The sequence below is a fragment of the Dermacentor silvarum genome, chromosome 10 (assembly GCF_013339745.2).
Source record: "Dermacentor silvarum isolate Dsil-2018 chromosome 10, BIME_Dsil_1.4, whole genome shotgun sequence".
NCBI lineage: Eukaryota > Metazoa > Arthropoda > Arachnida > Ixodida > Ixodidae > Dermacentor > Dermacentor silvarum.
The window spans coordinates 66,039,115-66,065,406 of NC_051163.1; the positions used below are offsets into that span (position 1 = coordinate 66,039,115).

At 44.5% G+C, this 26,292-nt stretch overlaps 3 protein-coding genes across 3 annotated transcripts in view; 1 reads left to right on the plus strand and 2 right to left on the minus strand.

The window, feature by feature from the left end:
- The window catches only part of LOC119465931 (trifunctional enzyme subunit beta, mitochondrial), a 30,190-nt gene extending 25,916 nt beyond the window's left edge, over positions 1-4,274 (minus strand). Inside the window, exon 1 of the mRNA XM_037726409.2 lies at positions 4,143-4,274. Within this exon, the coding sequence (XP_037582337.2) occupies positions 4,143-4,254 (112 nt within the window). The 5' untranslated portion in view covers positions 4,255-4,274. The remainder of the gene's footprint in view (positions 1-4,142) is intronic.
- Positions 4,275-4,422: 148 nt separating this feature from the next.
- Positions 4,423-25,967, plus strand: LOC119465929 (trifunctional enzyme subunit alpha, mitochondrial). The gene is made up of 17 exons (XM_037726406.2): positions 4,423-4,550; positions 4,962-5,003; positions 5,127-5,197; positions 5,286-5,419; positions 9,789-9,927; positions 11,481-11,600; positions 11,697-11,799; positions 13,278-13,400; positions 13,487-13,605; positions 16,456-16,622; positions 17,461-17,631; positions 20,513-20,735; positions 21,884-22,093; positions 23,173-23,368; positions 24,697-24,808; positions 24,926-25,016; positions 25,485-25,967. The coding sequence occupies exons 1-17, from the start codon at positions 4,493-4,495 to the stop codon at positions 25,692-25,694; spliced, it is 2,289 nt and encodes a 762-aa protein (XP_037582334.1). The 5' UTR covers positions 4,423-4,492; the 3' UTR covers positions 25,695-25,967.
- Positions 22,988-26,292, minus strand: part of LOC119465927 (probable ATP-dependent RNA helicase DHX34) — a 42,398-nt gene continuing 39,093 nt past the window's right edge. The window contains exon 18 of the mRNA XM_037726404.2: positions 22,988-23,407. The gene's annotated coding sequence lies outside the window, so the exon portion shown is untranslated. The remainder of the gene's footprint in view (positions 23,408-26,292) is intronic.

The window sequence follows — 26,292 nt, forward strand, 5'->3', positions numbered from 1 at the left end:
CGAAACGGCAGATATTGCTGGAATCGACCAGCTTACTGTGTGTAAGCTGTTCAAACGATATGAAAGGGGTGTTTTTAGGTTTGAGAACCGGAATAGATGCCCTCTCTCATTGCGACTGCAGGTTCTATGTAAATGTATACCAACTGCTGCAGATTCTAGTCACCCTTCCAGTGACCACTGCCAGCGCAGAGAGAATATTTTTTAACATGAGATTACTAAAAGAAAAATACTTGCGCCCTACAATGCCTGAGGAACGCATGGTTAGGCTGGCGCTTCTTTACACCCGCAGAGACGGCGTCAACGTGTCCGAAGTCATTGACCGCTTCGCTGAACTTCCCCGCCGATTGAAGTTTGTCCTTTAGATAGCGAAGCAGCAAAAATCAATGCAAGTAAAAAGCTCTGTTTCATCAGGTCCATAAACTCGTAATTATACAAACCTATGACTGGTCATTAGCTTTTAAAACCGCAGAAATTTTCGCTCTTTATTCTAATAGTTACCATCATGATCAAAATTATCACGCGAATACGAAAATTACAAGGACATCAATAACCAATTTTGAGCGACCTTGCTCATTGAAAGCCCAGCCCCACGTGGCGTTTCCCAACAAACACACTCGGATATTGGGTAGTTCAACTTGCCCCATAATCTGTGGCTTTCGTTTGGCCTTTTTCCTTTTTAGCTACCTGCTTTCACTTCTCTTTTAAACCGAAACAATACCCTTCTTTAATTTTGGATGCAGAATATTTGTTGCCACTCTGCAGGCTGTTCAATTACACATTTTCGTACTGATTTCGACATTATTCTGCTATTATTCTACCCATATGATGCGGTCGCGACTGCCGCATGGCCCAAGTATATCACGATTTCTGCGATCATTGTTTTGTTCGTGCCTGGATTGTCTGTCTTTTTATGCGTAAAGTTCAGTATCTGTGACTGCGCAACATGTTTATTTATCTTGTTTGACGTATTATATACAGTGACGTTTGCTTAAATACGTAGATTTATTGGAGACTTATACGTATATTTAAATATCTTGTTGCGAGGTGTTGTATATACAAGCAGTGAACTGTTTCCATTGGAACTTTTTTGCACTTCATCAATTCGTATCTTCGCATTTGTATATTCCGTTCTATCTTCGAATTTATAATGTGTATTTTGCGGAACTCCTGCTTTTTATATGTACTCACTGTTGCGACTATAATCTCGGTGTGATTACAATACACGACCGGTAACGGCTGCTGCTGCGCAATCTATTGCAACAAATGACAGCATCATTGAGGTTTCTCCCTGGCCGTTGCATATGTACAAAAATGTAAACAAGGTTCTTGAATGACAAACATTCATCAAAATATTTGCCCTCGACTTGTTCTTTTCATGGCCTTTACGTTTTTCATATCAGCTGCACGCAGTGATTTGCTGGTTTCGAACTGATATAGTTCTAAAGTTCGTGTGAAGTTTTCTTTACTTATTAAATAGACAAAAAAGCACGGAAGAATTGATATCAGTTATTTCTGCCACAATTTTGGGGACATACGAATATATTTTGTATGAAAAAAAAAAAAAAACAACTTACTTGTATTCAGAGTGTGTAGCGTTCAATAATTCGTTTGCAGCATCTAATATACAATAACATTGGCAATACAGTTATTATTCATGTATTTGATCCCTCGACAAATTCTATAAGGAGGAGGCCGCTCTGCAACGTGAGCCCCCCCCCCCCCCCCCCCCCCAAACAAAATTTCTGACTACGCCACTGCGGCTAACAAATGAAACGCAAGAGCTCCTGTGGCCTAGGTAGCACAAAGCTTACAAGTGCACTATAGTAAGGCTGTACTTCTTAGCTGCTTGCCTAAGCAGAAGAAAATTTTATTTTTTCTAAGGTCACCTTGGTGGCATGTGTAACATATCTATTTTTGGGCTATAAAAATGTACTGCTTACAAAGGCTCCACCACCATAAGATGTCACAGTAACCACCACACATCCTGCATGGGACAATTTATTTTTGTTTTCCATGTAGCAATTTTTCAATAACGAAAAGGCATAACCAGATCTATGGCACCATATCTTAGAATTGTCTTTCTGCCTTGCAACCTCTGTTGCCTGTTATTTTTGTTTAAGTGCCGGGTTTTATGTTTTATCTACACATTTGAAATAATCCAAGCATTTTTTTTTTTCACAAGAACTCTGAACTGCTCGTACCTTTCAATTACACATACTAAAAAAAAAAAAAATGAGAAATGTCACAAGAGAATGAGTGCTTCATAAATCTAACATGAAATGTTAAGTGCACAAGGAAGAGAAAGTTAGACGGTTTGTTTAAAGCCTGAAACATTAAGGATGTTGGGATTGAAATGAATTTTTCATCTAGCCCCAATAGCAATAACGGCTACTGTTAATAAACTAAGGGCTAACTACTCAAATTAAATTAGGGCTATTCAAATTGAATTATGGTGTTTATTGTTCCAAAGCAACACGCAGGCTATGAGGGACAGCATTGAGGGAGGCTGTGGATCGTGGGAATCGGACCCAGAGCATCGGGCTTAGCAGAGAAACACCATAGTCACTCAGCCACCGTGGTGGCAACAGGAAATGAGGTCAGTTCAAGTGGAGGCTGCGAGACTGCATCGCAGCAGATCCTAACACCAATAAGTTGTGGAGGAGGTGACTGGATTGTGCAAAGTGGGCAAAACTTGATCACTGAGAGCAGTGACCTCATTATGAAATCTGACAGAACTCGCACTGGTCTTGCTTTCTACTTAACACTTTGTCTTTAAATATAAAATATAATGAAGCATGACTTGTTGATACAAGGATCTATCCAGCCGGATGCTGCCAATACCTTCAGTAGCAAGATGTGCACTACGTGTAATTGTTCCTAAAGCTTATTACTTTTTGGGCAGCGTTTATTCTGTTGGCAGAATTTCTCAAACGAATTTCACCCTGCACTCACTTCCTACTGGCTCTCAGAAGGGCAGGTTAGAGCACACCTGCAGGTAGTTTTTCCCGTCACGTGACTTCCGAGCGCCAATAGGAGGTGAGTGCAGGGAGAAATTCGTTTCAGGAATTATCCAGTGGGAGAATAGACTGTTCCTTATTTTACTTCATTTTTAATACGAAAACACCAATTCAAATAGTGCACGACAAAGAGAACGCTGACGTTCGCTGCAGCTTTTGACACTGAAGCTGCTGGTGCAGCAAAAAATAAAACAAGGCAAGCTCGAGAACACCTATCAATTACAGTGGCACCGTTCAAAGGTTGAAAGTGCACTGATAGGGTTGTCCCATTGAGGCGATGCGTGCGCTATCTGAGCCGGATTACACTTTGTACAAGTGAATACGCACACACTAGCACTGATTAACGGACATCCGGGTTGCGATAGTGCAAGAGGGCGATTAGTCCTGTAGCGATGCGAAGAAATCACGGCTCGCTGTACACTGTACACGCAGATGATAGGGTAACGAGGAGATCGTGTGAATAAACTCCAAGATACAAACAGTCACTGCGTGAGACTGCTGGCGACGTGTTGACCTTTGCTAAGATCAATGAGATTACAGGAACTTAATTTCGCGCTGCGCATTAAATAGTACTGTTTACATCTGTTTACACGTGCATTTCGTCGCCTTTAGTGACTGCCAGCGCCGTCGGAATACCTTCACCTCAAAAGTTTCAAAAAACACGCTGGTCAGTAAAAAGTAACGAGTCGACAAGTATTTTTTTACAGTTATTTACTTCACCAGCGAGACCTCGCAATTTACAATAAGGACAGGCCATTTTGAATGAAGCGGTGAACTTTGAACACAATCCCAAAATAGTAGGCGCGACTACCTTGCGTGTAGATCGCAGTCCACGAAGGCAAATACGCAACGCCGACAGGAAACATCGAAGTTGCGACAATATTACATTGCATCAGAAATGTAGCATCCTATTATCAGTAACCGGTTCAAGAAGGTGCAACATTTGGGGGAAATGCGAACAAGGAAAAACAATATTTCCCCTCAGGTGGTGCAGGCGATGACGAACTAAAAATAACTAGAAGCGAATAAATAAGGCATGACAGCGAAGGATAACAAGAGGCTTCAAAAGTTCCAATTCAAGCGTGCGCGTAGACAAAAGAATACCGGCAAAATCGTCGTACTCACAGAATTTGACGCGTTTCAACGTCGAGGACACACCAATGCGAGCCGACACGAACGCCATGATTGCTGTGGATGAAACCGCCAAAAACGTGATATAGACAACGCCCCAAAACATCTTCCTCTAACTCATCCGCGTGTCGAGAACGCTACTTTCAGACAACGGGAGTGTGTAGTCAACACGCATAAAGTTAATGCGAGATATTTATTAAACTTTAAAGCTAAAATGTGGCCTAAGTAACTTTTAAACGAAGACGACGTGTCATGTAAATAAGGCACGCATCGGGTTTTAGCGCGATCCAGCCGGCTAGCAATCGCATAGCAGTCATCGAGGAGGCGAAGTTCGGCAAATAAGCATGGCTTGTAGGGCGCTGGGACTTTTACGGAATTATCCTCATCTGATTTCCTCGATCCGTAAGTGCCTAATGAAGACTGACAACACGTTCGTTCGCTTGTTCGTAACATTCAAGAGCGAAAAGCAGCGCGCCGTGGTGCGATAATAACGGGGTCACTCCAAGTAACCCCTATCTTGTGGGCTTGCCCGTGTGAATGCTAGCGGGATTGTCGCTTTTCCTTTACATCGCATCGCCGTGTCATCGCTGTAATCGTAGGTAGATTGAAAGATCAGCAGTTACGTGAAACTAAGCGAACCGGCGTACGCGGTAATAATTGCTCATGACTTGACTGGGATGTTGTGTTATCTTGCTGCAAATTGTTCCTTGTACTGTGTGTTTCGTTACCTTGGGACGTGCACATCAAAGTTCTCGTGGATGCGCGAGAACTGCGCGCATATGTCTCGCTGAAGCGGCGTGTTTCCTATTGCAGGAGGAAACTCAGTGAGGACCTTCTCGCTTTCAAGCATGCGTCGTAAGTTGATCCTCGTCGTTTAACTTGTCTGCGCGAATTCGCTTGAACGTTTCGCCGCAGCCCCTCCTTTCTTTGAAATGCTTCCGTGTTTCTTTTCTTTTCTTTTTTTTTTTCAACTTCCAGAATTGAAGCACCTAAAGTACGACGTGAAAGATGGGGTCGCCATCATACGGTTTGACTCGCCCAATTCGAAGGTAACCTGTTGTATATTCGGCAAGTTCTGACTGGTATATTTATACGCGGGGATGTGGTAGGTTGTTAACGGGATTGTTACTGGCGCAGGTGAATTCACTGAATGCCGAAGTCACGGAGGATGTAAAAGTCGTTTTGGAAAACTTCACGAGCAACGGTGCAGTATCCAGTGCTGTGCTGATCTCCTCGAAGCCCGGCTGCTTCATCGCTGGCGCAGATATCACGTAAGGCGACATGCCCATAAATATACACTTAACATTTTGCACCGCTGCAGTGACGCTAAAAACTACGTCAGGTGGGATATACTTCGGGTAACAGGTTTCACCCACCACAAAGTACAAAATATGTTAATAGTCATGGCTAGGTGGCGTATACCACCGCCCGATTTAAAGGGTTCAGCCTCATCCATCCATCCATCCATCCATCCAGGGCAGCAGTTAGATTTGTACATGCTGAATGATATATTTTTCATCAACAGGGCTGGCCAAGATGTCTTGAAGTTGTATCAAAATGTATGGTCAATATACCGATGAAAATTATGTGATGCAATATACAAGTTGATAAATGTATAACTATTGTAGAGGCCTGTTGTAAGCTACTACCAGAACTGGCCCACGGATTTATTGAACGTTACTCATCACCAGGGAAAAAAAAAAAAAAAAAAAAAAAAAAAAACCTTGGCAAGCAATTTCAGCCAGGTACCAAAGTTATGTTGTACACTGAAGATCAATTTATTGTTCGATACAGTGGTAGTTACAGTAGTAAACACATTCATGTTGAGAAGCTGGCTTGCACACATTCTAGAATATTTGCTCGATAAGATATGCGATCCGTAGCATATTACACTTGCATAAGGTGGCAGCCGGTCGTGTGCTTCCTTGTGAAAAATTCACCATGCTAGCAGGTATGGTTAAGCAATTGCCACAGTCATTCTCCTATTTAAATATAAAAAAAAATGACATGCATGCTGGCCATGAGAGCAACAACCCTGCATACAATATGTGCAGCACTCTCTCTTCTGGTTGCCAGGCAACACTGCTATGGAGGCCTCACAAGCACCGACGCAAAACCCAGCAAAATTGGTGTTTAAGTGCTTTTACAGTTGGAAATAAAGCCCCACGCTTCACTAGAATAAAGGTGATCTATTCAGAAATGTTAGAAACATACATCTTTTAGCCAACAAGTCATTCTTTTATGGTGGCCTAAAATTGCAGGCTGTAATTAAGTAATGTCCTGGGTATAATCTGTAATGAGTGTCTTAATTGACCCTTATTACAAATTATATAAAGAGGGGCGGGGGTAATTTTTTTTTTCTGTTCGTCATGGTAATTGGTGAGCATATAAACAAATAAATTGAATTCTTGAGAACCTACAGAAAGAAGCCTAGATTTTTTTGTTTTTATTGGCTTTAGATACTCTTGGCTTCTTTGCGAGTTGCTTATCCAGTAGAATTATCTGTTATCTATACAGCACACCTCAGTTGTATCTCAGGTACAGTTACTGATACATTTAGTATCTTAAAGGGCCCCTCACCAGGCCACAGAAAATTTCGGTTGTACGCTGGGGAGCGTTCTACCGCAAGAATTTTTCAAATTGGTTCATTAATAGCCGAGGCAGAGATATTTCAGTGCCGTGAACTGATGATTTCAGGAGGCGAGCATCACCGCCAACATAGACACTCTCTCTACTTGCCCTCGTCTAGCCTCTGCAAGCAAAATTCTTTCCCTGCGTTCTCCCATACCGGAGCTGGAGGATCGCTTGACGCATACATCAGGGGCCCCGCTGTCTTTTTTATCCTCTCGTTTGTTGCTGCGCGGCAAACTTCTGCTGATGGTGTTGCGTGCAAGCTGTTGCGTTTGTCGCTTTTTGTGCAGCGCACAATTTTGCGCACTGTGCACGAGACCACCTGACTAGCGGCATATATGTCAGTGCTACAGGAACACTCAGGCAGACGCAAGCGGATCACACAGCGTGATTGCGTGCTGGAACACGTACGGTAGAAAATGACATACTTTCGATCTCTGCGCGCGTCTCTGCACGACGTGGGAACAAGCAAATGAAACGGAAGTACATCTCTTTTGCTGCGGTGCGAAGTAAAACAAAAACACACATTCGGTTTGTGCTTTATTATTTCTATAAATCTTAATTTGCCTATTGAAGCAACAGATTACACAAATAAGAGACGTTGCCGTGAATAATTCTTGAAGTGTAATGTGTCACTATGAGCAACGTCACAACACAGACGTACGTAGGCGCACGTAGGCGCACTTACGCATATACATCAACACTCTGGCTTGGAGCGTGGCGCCTTCGAGAAGGGTAAACAGCGTTCGGTTTGAAAAATTCAGCTCTTTCCGTAGCACATAGCGATGCAAAAACTTCTGTGTGCTTGCATTGTAGTGCCTGTAAAAGAACCCCAGGTGGTCAAAATTAATTCGGAGCCCTCCACTACGGCGTACCTCATAATCATAACTGGTTTTGGCACGTAAAACCCCAGAAAGCAGAAGAAGCGCACGTTGTATGTACTGCGCTTGTCAGCACAAAATGGCCAGATGTGGTGAGGGGCCCTTAAAGATGCACATATTTTTGAAATTGCTCAGCCCTGATACAAGGACCAAGAGGCCTCTGATGGTGATGACACTGGGGTTGGCCATGACCCATTAAAAGTGTTCCAGAGTTGTACAACTTATGTGAAAATTAAAACAAATTCAGGAATGCCTCTATGATGATTATCCAATTTTACGCTGGCAGATAAGCAAAATAGAGTTGGTCATTGCAGTAATAGTTCTACACATTTTGGTTAAACACGGTGTCACAAAATGTCACCACTAGCGAAGCTGCTTGCGTATGAACCTTCCAGTATACTAAGTCTCTGCTAGTGTATCTCTGCAGTGCCGAAACTTTCCCACAGCAGATGGCAAACATTATGGAGAGATCGCGAATACTAAAGTTGCACGGGCTTTGACAAACAAGTGCAAAGCCATGCGTAATGAGAAAGCAGGTAAACATAAAGAGAAATATGGGTAATAAACAGTCTTATGTTTAACTTCATATTTTTTTAAAATGTTATCCATCACTTCATTCCAGTATGTTAAGTGGATACTGGGGCTTTGAGTTAACCTGTAGAACGGAAAATATACATCAGTCAATGTGTCACTGCAAGGCAAAATTAGCTTTCTTTAACTCTTTTGTGTTGCTTCTGTCTGTTCTTGTCATAACTGTAAATTTTTGTGCAAGAACACAGAATTATAGATTTGCACGGCTGTGTAGATTTTATGAAAGGATAGCCACAACACTGCATTTGGCCATCACTACAGTGATTGTCTCGCAGTGCGTGAATCACTTGCTTGAGTAGTGGGTGACCGTGTTCTGGCCTTCGAAGAATTATTCTTATTTAAGATAAGTTAATGTGGGGCCTTGGTGGGCTTGCAGACTGGCCATTGATGGCAACAGTTATTGCACTTTCATGCATGTGGACTATACAAGTTTAATTGTTGAAATTTGGCAGGGTGGAGGACTAGTGCATGATATTATTTTGTAAAATTTAAAATTGGAGCCTGCTTCTAAACATGCTGGACAGCCCGGATGAGAGTGATTTTGGTGGGTCTTAAAACTGACTCTCGCATGACGTCTAATAAAGGACCCAAACTTTTACTGGTTGGCAGTAAAATTTCTGCCTGCTTAATGCATACTGGTTGCAGACAAGCTAATAAACTTTCACTCGAAGTTTGTTCCTATGGACTGTCTAATAAAACTTTCTTTAAGCCCACATTTGGACTTGGCTATACGCAATGTGAGAACTATGGCCTGGAAAATATGGTACTTCACACCACTGTATTATGTATCTGCGTGTACCGATCAGGTTTGCAAGATAAGAGAATGCCAGTTGCCAGTCCAGGGACAATCTGTATGCAAATACATTTATATATATATATATATATATATATATATATATATATATATATATATGATATCTATCCACGTCGAATCGATTGTCAATTGAGCTAGTGTGATGTGTGAATGAGGATACCTTTTTTTTTCTCAGGCCTATTACTCTCTTTTTGTAATTAATGCCTTTGAACATAGTGGGGGAATTTCTGAATAAAGAATAGGCAGTGTTTGGTGCTTTGTCAGGCAGTGCAAGATGTGGAAGCATTAAAATACCGTGTGTGGCAGCGTCTGGCACTGTATCTGGGCAAATATGTTTGTGTGGAAATGGCCAGCTACATTTTACTTTGGAAAAGGAAAGAGGAAAGTTCGTTATAGCTATTGGTAGGCAAGATTTGCTTGATTGACACGAGGTAACAGATGTGCACATTTCTGTGGAGCATTGAACTGGAATGTCATTTTGTTAATTATATTCATAATTTTCATTATATCTGTCATTATAACAACATTCAGTTCTATTTTGTTGAGGCTATGCACTCCTGGCAAAAATGCAGCAAGAAACTTCTCCATAATGTGAGTTGCTGTGCTAGTGTTTTTGTAGCCGCAGTCGAGGTTTTTTTTTTTTTTTTTTTTCTCGTGTCTGAGTAACATACTGACCTTCAGCTTTAAGAAAAAGTGAATTATTCATGCTACACCGACCAACAGGATGCTGGACAAATGCAAGTCGGCAGCAGAAGGTTCTCGTCTTTCCCGTGAGGCCCAGGAATTGGTCCAGCAACTGGAAGACAGCCGCAAGCCCATTGTTGCAGCCATCATGGGTTCGTGCCTTGGAGGTGGCCTGGAGGTGAATCAATCAGATCTTGCACGTGGTCATCATACCTGTTCGCAGAAAACTAGGAAACACACCTGCGAGGTCACGCAGTTTATTTTTACAAGGATGTCGCGTGTCATGTCTCTTCACAGTAGTCTTAAATCTTGATGGTGTAAGTCTGTAACCGACTGCCACAGGCTGAAAATGAGGGCAAGGAATGTTTCTGTCGCAGTTTAAACTTGCATCTGCTCCACAAGGCGCGAAACTTGAAAGCCATGCCAACTGTTCTGAGTAGATTGCGTACTGAATTCAGGCACTGCCTGCAGTTGTACATGCCAAGAGAAGAGCTGTGGCAAAGATTATGACACTGTTGTCTGCAGTCGTTCAAATACGAACAGTGGAGTGCATGGTTTTCGTACAACCTAGCGAAAAGCAAAGAGCGTGAAGCTGTACGACAAGCTCTGGTGTGTCACAAACACCACTCATGACTTATTGCAGTTGGTCGTACATGTTCGTGCCCTTTTTGCTAGGTTGCACAAATACCATGCCCTCCGCTGTTCCCTTTTGAAAGATGCCAGATGGTAAATCATAATACAGCGCTAAGGGGACTTGTGTTGCAAATTGATTACGAGAAGCGGAAGTAAGAAAAATAGGCCGAGAGATGCACGTTTGGGTGGATCTTGGTGACACCAGTATGCAATCATGTTGCAGGTTATTTTGTTTCAGTGTCCTTGAAAGTCCAGGCAGGTTTCTGAAATGGCTGAGATGTGTGCCAAGTACACTGCATGTGACGTAGTTGCTTTTGTTCCTATATCCAAAGTATTTTTCAGAGTTCAGGCAGGACTTATACATTTGTTGATGCAATGAAACTGACTGGAGAGCTCAAAATCTGCTAACATTCTTGCTGTCGCCCTTTGATAATGCTGAGGAGACAATTTGCCTAAAGATCCAATGCACAGAGTTAACTGGGGTCTGAAGAGGATGATGTTGCGCAAGTTTTTCAGTTCACACTCTATTCAACAAGCAGCTGTCTCACACTGGGTTTCTTGATGGCATGCCAGGCTCCACACATCTTTCATCCTTGTGCCCCAAGGGCGCCGGGTGCTGCACATTTGTTTTCACTCTGTGCTCGCTAGTGGCCAGCTGCAGCGCTCCGCCAGTCTTTCACTCTGTTGTTCAGTAATCATAAGGCAACCAATATATGCTAATTATCGGTAATTCGTGAATTCCATGCAAAGAGCATTGGCTGACAGTTCACAAGCCCTCTCTGTGATGTATTGCAGTCAGTTGGGGATGTGCCTTCCATTAGGTAATTCTGACAGAAAAAGCATGTAAACAGTAATTTGTACTTCTGTAAGTTTCGCACCAACATTTGTTCGAATGAATGACAGTGCAAAGAGCTTTTTAATCTTTAATAAATGTTTTACCTTGTACTTCCCTGCCAGTGCCTTTTTTCATATGAAAACTTCACGGCTTTTGGTGTAATGATTGACTGAGTGTTCAGCATTTGGCACCTTTGCAGCGTAGCTGCATTATTATTTCTAGCTTTATTTGAAAAACCTCTCATCTGAGACGAAACATTCCAGGTTGCGATGGCCTGCCAGTACCGGATAGCTGTCAAGGACCGGAAAACGGTCCTCGGTCTTCCAGAAGTAATGCTTGGAATTCTGCCCGGAGCTGGCGGGACTCAGCGTCTTCCAAGACTTGTAAGTGTGAAGTTGTTAGCCATGCCGTTGCAGTTTCTTGGTGTCCTTGCCTTGCAATAGTTTTGTTATTGTCTTTTGCACACCACCATTTTTCAGGTCCAGCTTCCAACAGCATTGGACATGATGCTTACTGGCCGAAATATCCGTGCGGATCGTGCCAAAAAGATGGGGCTCATTGACCAGACCGTGGAGCCCTTGGGTATGCCATTGTCGCAGGCTGTGTGATAAATGATGTGTTAGGCTAGTGATTAGTTACGAATGGCTTAATCACTAAAACAGCATATGTACATACTATCGACTTCACGCATGTACTTCCAGTTGTCACCCAATGCAACTTCCAGCTGCTTCCATATGTGAGGAAAAGCCGATGTGGTTGTTCTTAGGTTAATACACTATAGACCACTTAGAACGTAACCGCTTATAGTGCAGGACCGGATATAGTACGGTCTTTTCAGACTCCCGTTAATTTTCCCATAGCACTCTATGTATACGCGTATCGCTTATAGTGCAGTTGCGGGACACGAAATACCAGTTATAGTGCGGCTGCCTGGAAGTTCGGGAGTCAACCTAAACGGCAAACGCTCCCCCCAAGCCACAAATACCGTATTTACTCGAATCTAATGAGCACTTTTTTCCAATAAAACAGGTCCAAAAATTGCGTGCGCATTAGCATCGAGTACTGCCCTAAATCTGCATTACCATATAGCCGTTGGCATTTCAAAATTGCCGCCTCGCACGCGCGTTGAGCCTAGCTACCATAGCTTCATCCATGTGCTGCAGTACACGTGCTTAGGCAATAGTCTACCGTCTGTATTCACGTTCTCTGCGTCTGCTCTATCAGCATTAAGTACCGAGTTCATCATGATGCCGCATTTAAAAGGAAAGTGATCATGTGTCCGGAGACGGACGGAAATCGGGCCACATCACGGGCGTTCGGAGAATCCGAAACTTGCGTTCGGGACTGGCGCAAACAGAAGCAGAGGATTTTCGCCAGCAAAGCAATGCGGAACGGTTTCAGTGGACCGAAGCAGGATGTAATCTGCGACGATCCATTTCGGCAGATCAGCAATCTGCCACGGGGAAAGTCCGCTGCGCGCAGTGTTTTCGCCGCTTCTTGGTCGCGTTGAAGCGAGAGGCATGATAGCACGAAGGTCAATTCGCTCGCCGTGCTTTGTCACTCGAGCGTTTTGACAGTTCGTTTCCGCGGTCAACGAGCGAGGTGCGTTCATGTTTGCTAGTGCGCGCGTGACACCGTGCTTGTTAATTTATTTAGTAAGTGAATACGGAACCTAGAGCATGGTGACAGCGACGGCAGAAATGCGCCTGGAGTGTCCATTATCGCAATAAAATAGTTGTTTTGGTTATAGTGCGGATATTCGCGACTCCAGCGACTTACGTTATAAGTGGTCTACACTGTACTTGCTCTGTTATGCTAAGCTGGCTTTTTATGGGCAGGTACAAGTGGAGCTTAGCAAATTCAAATGGTCACATTCCGTGACCAGCACAGCTGCATCGCTAATATAATGTCTTTGTTAACTGACGATACTCTTCTTGAGTCATCTGTTTTGCCTGAAGCCTATTTTTCAATGACACACCGTGGTAATTAGTTCATCATAAGTGATTACTGTTTCTTTGGGGCGACTCTGACAATAAAAATTGATTGCATTCTTTTTTCAGGCCCCGGAATAAAACCCATAGATGAACGGATGATCGAGTACCTCGAAGAAGTTGCGATTCAGGCTGCTAAGGGTCTCGCCGATGGATCACTGAAGCCAAACCGAACACGTCCGCTCATGGAGCGTAAGTTGAATTCTGATGCCCTGTCTTTCTTTGTTTACGCTATTCCGTCTGACCAATTTTCTTGTTTGTGAATCTTGCTACAATAGGTTTAATGAACAAGGCACTCCAGTATGAAATGGTGCGGAACATGGTGTTTGACAAGGCAAAGGGCCAGGTGATGAAGATGACGCAGGGACTGTACCCAGCACCGCTGAAGATTCTTGAGGTACTGTCGTTTCTGCAGTGTTCTACAATGCTAGTACTGAAATCAACACCGATTTTTGTTACTCTTCCATGCTGATGTGGCTCTGGTATATTATTATCCTATGCTCTCTGTAGGAGCGAGATGAGTCCTTGTGAAGGGGTAAGAATGCGATAGCCATGCATTAAAGCAAAAGATGAGCACAACAGGTATGAGGTCAGAATGATCTTCGTTTGAATTATATAATTTGTGTAGGGTTAAATAGGAGTGCTCTCGCCATATTTGTAGTGCACTGCGTACAGTGGTGGCTCCTACCACCGAATTTGTGTCATGCGGGGAAGTGAAACGCCAGGAGATTGGTAGTGCGTTAACTTGATTGGAATCTTTGGAAGTGAACCACAGTCTTCTCTCAAGTTGCGTTAAAGTATCATAGCAGGTCTCTGGTGTGCAGGAACATTGGCAAGGTGATGTGTAAATGCAAAATCCAACATATATTAGGTTTATGCCTTGGTTAACTCTGATGACTCGGTAGAAACAAACAAAAGGGGTTTTCGAGCAACAGAAAAATCTGTTTCTTATAGCTGAACTGATATCAATTGAAGAGCAGCAGTTGCACCAGAAACTGCTCGCCTTAACGTAAAGGGACACTAAAGGAAAATATCAAGTTCAGTTCTGTTGAAAGATTAAACATCCGTAAAAGATTAAACATCCGTAATAATGAATTTGTCAGTCACAGTGAGAACAGGGCTTTTAGAACGAGAAAAAGATGGAAATCAAAAATCGCAGCGGCACCTCTCATGTGACTTCAGCACTGGACGTTTCACAGAGAGCGGCAGAGGAGAGTTCATGTGAGGATTACGTCAATTCGTCCGTTTTGGCACTGCCAATTCAAATCTAGGCATGGCAGCAAGACTTGTCGGTGGCAATTTTTACGCGACAGCCATATTGGTACACTGAAAACGATGTAGACTTATAGGCGAATAAGCTACCAATTTAGCCTGCCTTAACAATGTATTTCCGTTTAGTGTCTCTTTAAATAAAAATGGAAGGGCTTGGTATGTGCAGCCACCAGAGTTGAGCCTGATGCATACCTGCTAACCAGTGAAATTTGAATTTTTGTAAAAATTCTCACTGATATGAAAAAGGATGGGGAGGGGGAAGGGATCAGCACGCACCTTTGTTTGTTTGCACCTTTTGTTGGACACGTACAGACTTTACGTTTATTTACAGTGAAATCTCGATATAACGAACTTCAGGGGACCATGGTGAATTGTTCTTTATTCTGAAAGGTCGTTATAGTGAAGGCCCCAAAATTGACCATTCCGCCCATAAACCCATCAGTTCATAAGTTGTCACTATATGAGCTATCCACGAAACCGTTGCTGTTGGCTTTCGACCTGCGCTGTTGCTATTTTCCATAGATTCTGTCGCCACGCACCACCGAAGCATCATATAATAAGAGTGACGCGCGCTAAACAGATGCTGACGACGAGAAAACTACTGACAAAAGAGAAGCTCCATTTCACCTCTGAAGCGCAATGTTTCTTGTTGTTTGTTTTTCACATTCCTTGTCGTGGACACCGCAACTGTCGTGCTCGAGGCGGACACCTGAACTATTCCAAAGCGTAATCGCGCATAAACGACACTGTCCTGCAAAGTGCGACTGCGTGGCATCCCCGCGAGTACGGAGGTTACATTTCTCCGTGCACGTAGCCAGTGCGGCCGCAGAAAGAGCTGTGCGCAGAAATAAGGGTGAAAGAAGGAAGAGATGCACCTCCATGGCTAGACAACACTTGTCTATGCCGAGCATGAGCTCGCAAAACCTGATGCGTCGACGCCTCTGCAGTAGGACAAAAAAAGTTCTCGTCCACGTTCTTTTCTCTTCTCGGGCGCCGTCTCAGGTTTTCGGAACCCATGCGCCGTGCCGTCCGCTTTCTGTGCCCTGTTGTCTGCTAGTCTACTGTTTCGGCTGCCGTGAAGGATACACGAAAATCTAAAAATCCCCAGATTTCGGAATATTAGTTCGTAGTACTGAGGCGTTGTTAACATGACACGGAAACTGAAGAATGATCGTTATTCTTAAAAGCTCGGAATTCTGAAGTTCGTAGTACTGAAATATTTTTACATTGAAACTATAAGAAGTCATCAGGGGATATCTGAAAAGTTCATTAATCTGAAAAGTTTGTTAATGTGGTGTTTGTAGTAACGAGATTTTGCTGTACATTTAGATGCAACACATAAGGAGCAGCAAACAGGGTACAGCAGAGCAGCAGCAGTATTGTTTTTGGATCACAGTGGCATTGCTTTCGCCGATTGAGCGTGCTTCAGGAAGTTGACCGAATAAGTTTGCTCTAAGCCTACTGGCTTAGAGCAAGTTTATTCGGTCAACCCATGATGCTGAACAGTAGCCTTCTGTTCAGCATCTTCCACTACTATCAAATGGCGCTGCAGGTGCTGCTGCAATTTCTTTCGTGTAGGCATTTTTTTTTTCTTCACTCTTTCTTGCTTGTCATTCAACATCTTTAAAACATTTTCACGAACAGCATCTATTTATCATAAAACTTGGTGCAATATTCGTGAGATCGTTAAGCTTCATGACAGTTCGCAGGTACGCTAATGCGTACATGTATGGCTCGCGTTGGGGCAAAGTTGCAGAACACTTGCTGCTGGGCCCCAGTGAGCCCTACACGCCCGCTTGTGGCAGACCTAGCGGCACTTCCTTTTGACACTGCTGCCATCGACAGGTGCTGCATGCTGGCAGGCAGTACTGTCTTAAATCGAGCGGTCAACCCTTGGTACCATTTGGCCACTCTGCAAGTTAGGCACTTGCGCATGTTGGACCCGACAACAGCCTTTGCATCTGTTTTTGCACAGGTTGTGAAGACTGGCGTCGTGAAGGGCCCCAAGTTTGGCTACGAAGCCGAACACTCGGGCTTTGGCGAACTGTGTGTCACACCACAGTCCAAGGGGCTCATAGGGTTGTACTTTGGCCAAGTTACCTGCAAGAAGAACCGCTTTGGAGAGCCACAGAACGAAGTCAAGTGAGTGTTCTGTTGCTGTCCCATCAGCATTTGTTCCATGACCATGTGTGGTCATGCAACACCTGTGGTGTATGAAGGAAATCTGTGGAGTTAGCACAACTAGCCCTTATGAGGCTGACTCCTAGACTCTTGGTTATCTTAGCTAGTGACGGCCTAGGAAATGCACTGGTGCTCGGTTCGATCCCGAAACCCAGACAAATCCTCCAGCTGTGTAGCTTTCTTGCTGACAATCTTATGTGGGTTTCTTTTGCAGCTTCATGGTAGACTTCGACCATCTCAAATTGAATCATGTTGCCAACACCATTGTTTCCATTGATCTCTACTGTTTCCCATATTGTCTATCCCCAAGTGCTGCTTGTGAGTGGTTTAGAAATCATAGGAAATTCCACAGATGTAAATACAATATACTGTTGTGGTGTCTCTAGCTTTTATGGTTATTTTCTGTGCATGCATTAAGCATAAAATGACTTAGTGCTGTGTCGAACCTCTGAATCAGCTGCGACTGTAGCAGGCAGTCCATGATTGCTAGAAGTTCTAAGAATAATGGATCTGGTGACTGTTCTAACGAATGGTGCACACGCAAAGCTGGCATACGAAAATTGGTTGGCGACATTGTTGACACTGTGCACTCAAGGCCAGGTGAATATGGTTTCATTATTCTTTTTTTTTTCTTTAATTTATATTGTGACAGGAAAGTGTACAAGCCAAAATCGCAAGTATTTTTTGCAATTTCAAACATGACTTGAAGTGATCATTCGCTAATGGCTGCTACTTCACGAGATATAGTTCAAAGGTCTGTCCAGTGAAAATGCACGACTAACTACATCCTGTTTCGCAGGAGAGTGGGCATCCTTGGAGCTGGCCTCATGGGTGCTGGAATCGCGCAAGTCTCGGTGGACAAAGGCTGGAGCGTGGTGCTCAAAGACACTGCGGAGAAAGGACTGACGCGCGGCGAGCAGCAAGTTCGCAAGGGTCTGGACGAAGGCGTCAAGAAGAAGCGCCTCTCCGCGTAAGCCTGTGGCATGCGGCCAGTTTCAGATTGTGTCAACTAAAGAAAGGCCTCTAGTTGACACAGTCGACTTGAGAAAAGTCTTATTGTTAAACGACTCCTACGAATCGTTGCTGTCGAAGTCGAGCTATACACCATCTTGACAACTGTGCGCAGTGCAGCAAAAGCTACGGGTTGCGTCAACCAAAACAAAGAACCAGAAGAAGCACTCTGCTGATTGCCCTCTGCATGGCGCCGAATAGATGGAAGCTTCATGGAAGGATCGGCAGCATAGAATGGCCGAGCTCCCTTCCCTTCTCAAAACACATAGCCGGCTTTTGTTACTGATTAGCTGACACTAGCTCCAGCCTTCGTTGCAATGCATGGAGTTCTCGTGGTGCCGAGTCCACTTGACTAGACCTGTTAACAAGCTTTATGCGGGCCATCAGCACTGGCCATAATGTTAAGTGTACAGTTAAACCTGGATATAACAGAATTGACAAATTCCCTAAGAACTTCGTTATAAAGAGGATTTTGTTATATGCAGGTTCGGCACGAAAATTCGAAAAAGGAACGCTTACCGTATTTACACGATTCTAACGCGCCCTCAATTGTAACGCGCACCCGTTTTCCGTTTTCGTCGAAGCAATCATCCTTGGAATGTCACACCAGGTACCGGATGCGTGGACGCGTGTCGTTTCGCACAAGCGCAAGGCATCGGAAACGAAGAGCGAGCTTCACGATGGCGTCGTAGCGTCGTATAGTGTTACAGTAGAACCCCGCTGTTACGTTTCCGGGGGCTGCGTTTTCCCGGGTGTTACGTCGTTTTCGGCCGGTCCTGGCACAGCTCCCATAGAACCCGGTGCATTGGTAACCCCGCTGTTGCGTCGCAACTGTGGGACCGTTCCCGCATCATACGTTGTGAACTGCCACCCCGCGCCGGCCCGAGCGGCCATTTTGACTTTTCAAGTTGCTTGGCTTGGTGGCTTGACGATGGCATTGGCCGCCCAAAGTGCCGGGGGCGACAACTATGACGTATTTTCGGTTTCCGCCAGCAAAAGTATGGCCCTTGAGATCCGTATTTGCTATATAAAGATGGCGTCTATGACGCATTGTGACCCTAAAATTGTTTTTGGCTCATAGACATTCCGTATAAAGTCCAAGGACGATAATGCGAGTAAAAACGTGCGAGGGGAGCCGACGACCGCGTCTAAATCTCGCGCGCGAAAAAAAAGCAGGGAGGAAGCGCGCCTTCTTCTGTTGCGCTCGAGGCACCGGCGAGGGGGGAGGGATAGCGGGGCGGCGTTGTACTGTACTCTGGCATCAACTGCGTACTGCGCGGCGGCGCGACTGTATCTTGAAAGCGATCTGCGTTGGGGCAGAGTCTGTAGGTGCCTCGGCGGCTCGTAGCTTTGTGCGTGCTGTGCGTTCTTGGCGCTCAGTTTGCTCGCTTCTCCAGCGGCGCTTCCACACGCCGCCAGCGTGTGACAGCGCGTCGGCAACATCAACTGGAAAAGGAGAGAGTGCCGGCTTGGCGGGCTAGGCTAGCTGCAGCAAGATCAGGTTTAAATGAAGGGAGGGGGAAAGGTCACGCCCGTGGCGGCAAGATAGCCGGGTCGAGGGATGCAGGCCCGCCTCGCATTCCGTCGCGGCGGAGAAGGTGCTTCCGGTTGCTGCTCGCGCAAAAATGACAAAATTTGGGGCGATATCTCTAGGTTGTTGGAGGGGGAAATTTGTTATACCGAGGGGGTCTTCCGCTGCCACTTTGTTACGTAGAGGTCTCAAATACATGTGCTTCTATGGAGTAACAGAGGGGAATAGAAAAACTTCGTTATATCCAGGAATTCGTTATATGGAGGTTCGTTATAAGCAGGTTTAACTGTAGTTCTTGTGGTGGATTGGTCCAACTCTCCCTGCTAAAGGGAAGGATGGTGGTATGCTTGAATGAGTTGTTTTTTTTTTTCTTTTAAAATACCGCATTTACCCCAACTCTAACGTGCACCATATTTCCGATGAAATGGGTCCGAAAATTGCCTTCACGTAACTATTGGATACGAAACCAAAACTGCGTTGGCAGCGTTGACAACAGCCTACCGCAAGAGCTGTCAGACGCAGTGTCATCGCCATCACAAACGTGGCGACAGAACACGTTTTTGCGAAGATTGCTGTTGGTTCATTTTGTGCTTGACTACGATCTAGAGTGGTATTCTCGGCCAATAACTTGGGAGATACTAGTGTCACTTTTGTGAGATTTCGTGCGACCTAGCACTGTAAGCATTGGCATAATCGGCCACCAGCATTTCTGGCACAGTGCTGGGAATGCTGTCAGCTGCATACTCCGACAAGTCCGATGCAGTCTCTCGAAAGTGATAGCAGTATCTAAAGTGATCGCTTGAGAATACCGCCTCTGTGTGCTTGATGCCTGTGGCCAATGAATTGCAAAAGGCAATGACGACACGCTGCTTTCATTATGAAAGCTAATTAAAAAAAATTCCCATCTGTGAAGGTAATTCTGCATGTCTAGTTTTTTGCTGATTGCAAATGTGGGGGCATGTTATATTTTTCTTTTATGAATAAGTGCAATATATGGGTGTCACACGGTGCAGTTTTGATCGGGATCAAACTTTTTGGTCGCAATTGGCTTTTTTTGCTCAAGCTGTGGGAGAGAGCTAATCGTGGTGGAGGATTTCGATCCACATTGCACTTGATCGAAAGTGTTCAGGTGCACTTTTATTTTCTTAGTTTAAGCCCACAAAAATTTTGTGCATGTTAGATTTGGAGGCGAGTTAGAATCAGGTAAATACAGTAAGTTCTTACTTGGAATATCCATTCCTATGTCGGTTCTTCGTGTGTGTTTGCTTATCCTCCAAGTCTTAAGTTGTCATTTTTCTGTGCCTTTCAGCTACGAGCGGGATCTCTACATGTCGGCGCTTGAGCCAACGCTCAAGTATGAACACTTCAAGACAACCGACATCGTCATTGAAGCTGTGTTCGAGGACCTTGCCGTCAAGCATGCCGTGCTGAAAGAAGTGGAGCAGGTCATTCCGGCACACTGCGTCTTCGCGTCTAACACCTCTGCACTGCCCATTTCCAAGATTGCCCAGGCTAGCAAAAGACCTGAAAAGGTGAGTCCTTACTTGAGCTTCGGTGATGGTGTTTACGTTATGCTGCATTGCGAGTGAATGGAAGACTGGCCATATTTGTACTGCATTGTTATAATTAAAGCATGAATGCACCATAGCGGAGTCATATGAATGAGACACTACAGTGAATATTGCGGTGTGCTGTTTGTCACTATGTCATGTGCCTGGTTTGGAACTGAGGTATGAACAGCGCGAAGAAAACAAGAACACGAAGAAACAAACCTGTCCAAACCTCAGTTCCAAATTATGAACCAACTAGCCCTCAAGACCTTACTGGTGCTTGGTTATGAGTATGTAAGGTAGCTGGTGCATAAGTCAAACACCACCTTAATAAAGCCTGAAACAACGAAATTTTCATGACAACAAAATATTTTTACATTCCTGGCGGGCACCCGTAGGACTGAATGCATTTCATATCTCTGTACAACGTAATGTCACAAACTACAATCCTGCTTTTAACAAAGGCTGCCAGAACCCATGTGACGCGAACAGAGTCCAAGAAGTGCTCAAATGCACTTTATGCTCACTTAAATTGCGTAAGATACTGCCACAGCTTACTTGTGTGGCTACCACCATGTTTTTTGCTAAAAAAAAAACTGCAAAGCGCGGAAGTAATTGCAGACGCTGGAAACAAGTCATAGCCACCATCTTGTTTGTCAATTGCCCCCTTTCAGATCGCACAGTCGCATCACCATCAACCTGTACTGACATGTGCATTGACCTGTGATGTAATTTTCAGATGTGTAAGTCGCACGAGTTGTGATTTTGTCAAAGTTGGGTGCAATTTGAAAACTGGCGTTTTGGTATTTGCAGCTCACACGTGTAACTTTGCCAATGGTTGTATGACAATCAGAAGGGACTGCTTCGATGGTACTGTGGATCATACGCTCGCATGTTGCTCTTAACAGATCGTAGCTCAGTACATTACAGTTTGTTTTTAGGTGCAGCCACAGTTCCCTTGGCTGCTTTTATTTGACCTTTGCAAATACGAAATGTTCATCGCAAGAAGCTTCTAGGGCTGTGCGCAGATGTTCAGAAAATTGGAACAGGATCTGGTGAAAGCGAGTCTGGTAGAAAAGCATGCCAGCTTGTGTGAGCGCCATTCACCGTTTGGTTTCAACGTCGTCCAGGTGGTGGGCATGCACTACTTCTCCCCCGTCGACAAGATGCAGCTCCTGGAGGTCATCACCCACGAGAAGACGTCGCAGGACACTGCAGCCACTGCTGTTGCCGTGGGTCTCAAACAGGGCAAGGTGGTCATCACAGTCAAGGATGCACCTGGCTTCTACACGACACGTATCCTGGCGGCCATGTTGGCTGAAGCCATCAGACTTCTGCAGGTGGGAACATTGTGCGAACAACTCACCACTTTCCGGTAACAAAAAGTACACAGCTGCATGTTCAGTCATACCTCTGTATAACGAACATTTATATATAACGAAGGAGGTCTAAGTTTGCTTGGCCATGCTTTTCATTTTCCAATGAATATTCTACTGCTATAACGAAACCAAAAAGGCCAGATCCCAGGTAGTATCAGTTACAGTGAAGTTAATATTTGTTTGCTCAGCCAGCTCAAGATATGTCAAATACTCGGCAAGACCAACTGAAATAGCACATTTAGATGCACAAGCGCATTTTGGCCCACAGCCAGCCACTCGTAATTACGTAGTTACATATCAATCTAAGCTGCCTACATGTCGTCAAAGTTGACAGGAGAACCTTTGCTGGCCCATCAGGAACATCACACTGTGTACTTAGTCAGCTTTACCACAATACAGCCATGTTATGCGGCAAACTGTATGAACTCCGTGAAGGTGGTTTTGGTTTTGTATCGATTGCACTGCGCAGGGCAATTTTCAGAGCAACTTTTATATAAAAAAAAAAGGGAGGCGCACATTAGAATCTGATAAATATACTGTAATTGGACATTGTGGGCTACGGTTATTGTTTGAAAATCTTCCTCAGGCGGGCCGAAAATGTCCGTTGTCGACGGGAGATGACGTGTGTTCAACACATTCACTGTCCCATAAGCTCCGCCGAGACAGATGCTGCCGCTAAAGAGGTTGCTATTGGGATCACAGTAGGGGTCAGATGCATGCTGTCGAATTATCCAGCCAAGGCCAATTTTAGGATTGAAATAATGGAAGTTTGGCCCCTTAAAATGCATGAGTGCCGGCCAGGACCTCTGTTGGGGATCGAATTGACTGAAGTCTACTGTATAACTGAAAAAAGTATTTTGGAGTTCGATGTGACTTTATTATAACTAGGTTCGATTGACCGTATTCTTCGTCATCAGTGCCGCAATGGCGACAGCACAGAAGTTGTTGTTGGTGGTAGGCCTTGCAAACACATCCATTCAAACACTTCTAGTTGACTTCTTGGCACTTCAGAAGTGCATGTTTGTGTGGAACGCACGCAGGAGGGAGTCACGGTCAAGGAGCTGGACTCTGTGACCAAGAAGTTTGGCTTCCCCGTCGGCGCGGCTACGCTGGTCGACGAAGTGGGCATCGACGTGGCCGAGCACATTGCCGAGTACCTGAGCAAGGAGTTTGGCACCCGATTCCAAGGCGGCAACCCGCAGATTCTCAAGGACATGGTTGCAGCGGGATTTCTGGGTTAGTCTCTGGGAGTGTGCCCAATGCTTTTTCATCCATCTGTGGGGGGATGGGAGGAGATTGAGGGTGTGAGAAGTTTTGCTGGCAAATGTTTTTGTCTGTAGTGAAGGTGGACAGGAGGAACCATTTTGTTGAGAGCTGTGTTCAACACAGGCACACCAGCACAGGCTTTCCTACAAAGAATTTATTTTTAGAGAGGACTCTGACGCTAGTTTCTATGGAAGGTTCAAGTGTGGTGGTTTGGCCAGTGTGGGAATAATGGGTACTTACATGGATTTGCCTAAACTTCGTCCGTCTGGCTTCAGATGGCTTTGTCACTTCACTCATTGATCATCTTCGACAAAAATAAAGACATTGCCTTTCTGTGTTTACGGAGTGCTCAGAAATTTTGAATACATAATGTCACAAGAATGTTTGAAGCCACAAGTGCAAAGATTGTACGAATCCATGTACTAACCATCATTCCCAAGGCTGCGAAACAATCACACTGCCAGAGTTCCCTCTAGTAAGTTTCATAGGAAGCTCTATTCATACCGGATTCCACCATCATTAGTAGTGGTACCGTCATATAATCAGCTTTAGTAATTTGTGATGTTTATAGTTTGGCACAATGGAAACAATATTGTGCATTCGAGCTTGGAATGGAAGACTGCTTCTGTTGGACCAACTCACTGGCTGCACGCCATGAATGGGTTTTCAAAGAGATGCAGTTCTACCATTACATGGCTTATGGTGGTGAGAATTAGACATTGTGCGTCACGTTTTGTGCTGCTTCTTTTTTTAACCCATACTCATGGGGCCATGCCTTGTACTGTATTGTCTGCAGTTCTGGTTCATTATTGAGGCCTCGATAAAGCGCAGCCATCCTATTGAAAGAAACACTGACCAGTGCATTGGGCATGCCGAAATTCATGCACAGAACTAAACAGCTAAACATGTGCCTGCTGATGTACACTCATTCACAAATAATGAATTTAGGGCACAATCTCGCACTGATATTTGTCTGGTTTCCAAAGATGGCATAAGCCTCGCACTAAGTGTACAAGCGAAAATCATGCTTCTATTAAACATATTGATAAAAGCAGGAATAAAAGAACACAATCTAGTTAGCATTAACTTGTTCGTATTTATTGCCTACAATAGTTCTTTGTTTACAGGGGAATGCAGCTTGGACGGTATCACTGCAGTTACACTGCAGATGCTTTCATAACATATAAAACGAAGTGAAAGCCCTTGAAATGAGCATAGTTTAACTAGCCCACAAGGGGGTTTACTGTACCGTAGGTAGCCTCAATTTCGTACATGAACTAGTTGCTGCTGCCCTGCAGGACGCAAATCGGGCAAGGGCTGCTACGTCTACAAGCCTGGTGTCAAGGATCGGCCCATCAACGCTGAGGCAGAAAACATGCTCAAGAAGTACGCCCTACCAAAGAAGCTCGAGTAAGAATGCACTGCTGTGCTCCTCTATACTCCATGTAGATTTGCGGCATCTCTCTGTTTTTCCCCGTTACGAGCTAGTGCTTGCACTGATTTACATATCTTGCCTTTCTGCTGCAGCAACACAGTAGAGGAGCTCCAGTTTCGGCTAGCAGGTCGATTCATCAACGAAGCTGTCCTCTGCCTGCAGGAAGGTGTTCTAGCCAATCCAGTAAGTCTGTGGCAACCATGGTGAAATATTGAAGCTACAGTGTAGTTACACCACCTGCTGTTGCTGTTTATCTTCTGTGTGTTGCTTTGTTTGCTTGCAGTATCTTCCATTGTCGTGAGCATACAACAGACTTTCTTAAAGCCTATCTAGCACGAACATAGTGGTTCAAATGCTAACCCGCGAAAGCATTCAAAAATGTAGTGTCGACATAAAAGGGCCCGATTGTCTGGCCTTTGCTTTAGGTCCTCACTTTAGTGGGGGCGAAATGAAGATGTGCTTAGATTTATGTGCACATTAAAATACCTCAGGTGTTCAAAATTCATCTGGAGCACTCCACTACAATGCATCACTTAGCCCCAGTGTTGCTTTTGGATGTTGAATCCCATGAATCAAACAAGCATGGCATGAATGAACAACAATCTTTTCTGAAGCTAATGCCGCTCCCATTTGTTCTTTTCTGCCGTACAGGTGGAAGGCGACATTGGCGCTGTGTTCGGCCTGGGCTTTCCACCGTTCTTGGGTGGGCCATTCCACTTCATCGACACGTACGGCGCGGACAGGCTCGTCCAGTGGATGGACAAGTTCACGCAAACATTTGGACCAGAGTTTGAGCCCTGTCAACTTCTAAGGGACCACGCCAACGACACTGCCAAGAAGTTCCACGCAAGGAACAAGTAGACGTTCACCTCATCACCTAGCACCGCCGTCAAAACTGTCACTGCTACTACTAGTTTTGATTGTGTACTCAGTGATTTGCTTAGAGGACTGCCGCATGGGATGTAAATATTAATTGTAGGGGGAAGCATATCTTTTTATGTTGACGTTGAGAGTGTATGTTGGAAATTACTGTTTCTCTTCTGTCATGTTGTGTCCTTTTATACGGGGCGCCCCAGCCAATAAAAACACACACATCAACTGTTAACGAAAGTCTGGTGTGCTGCTTACTTTTTCTTGGAAGCTTCTGTGTACAAAAACCGCACACAATCCCTTCATACCTTGAATGCCAACAGAGCTAGACGAAGTTTAAACAGTTAAACAAAACAGTGAAGCTGCAACAAAAACAGGCCGGGAATAACTTTGTTTCACATTCAGCGAGCACCACAAAACTTCACAAGAAGCCTCCTTAGTGATGATACGTAGGTCAATACAGTAGAATCTCATTAGTTAAACTCTAAGGAGACCGGAAATTTATTAGAATAAAATGGAGTTCGAACTAAGGAGAGCCCCTTTAAATATGGCGCCTGATCAGTTGTGCAGTACAGCGCAGAAAACCGTC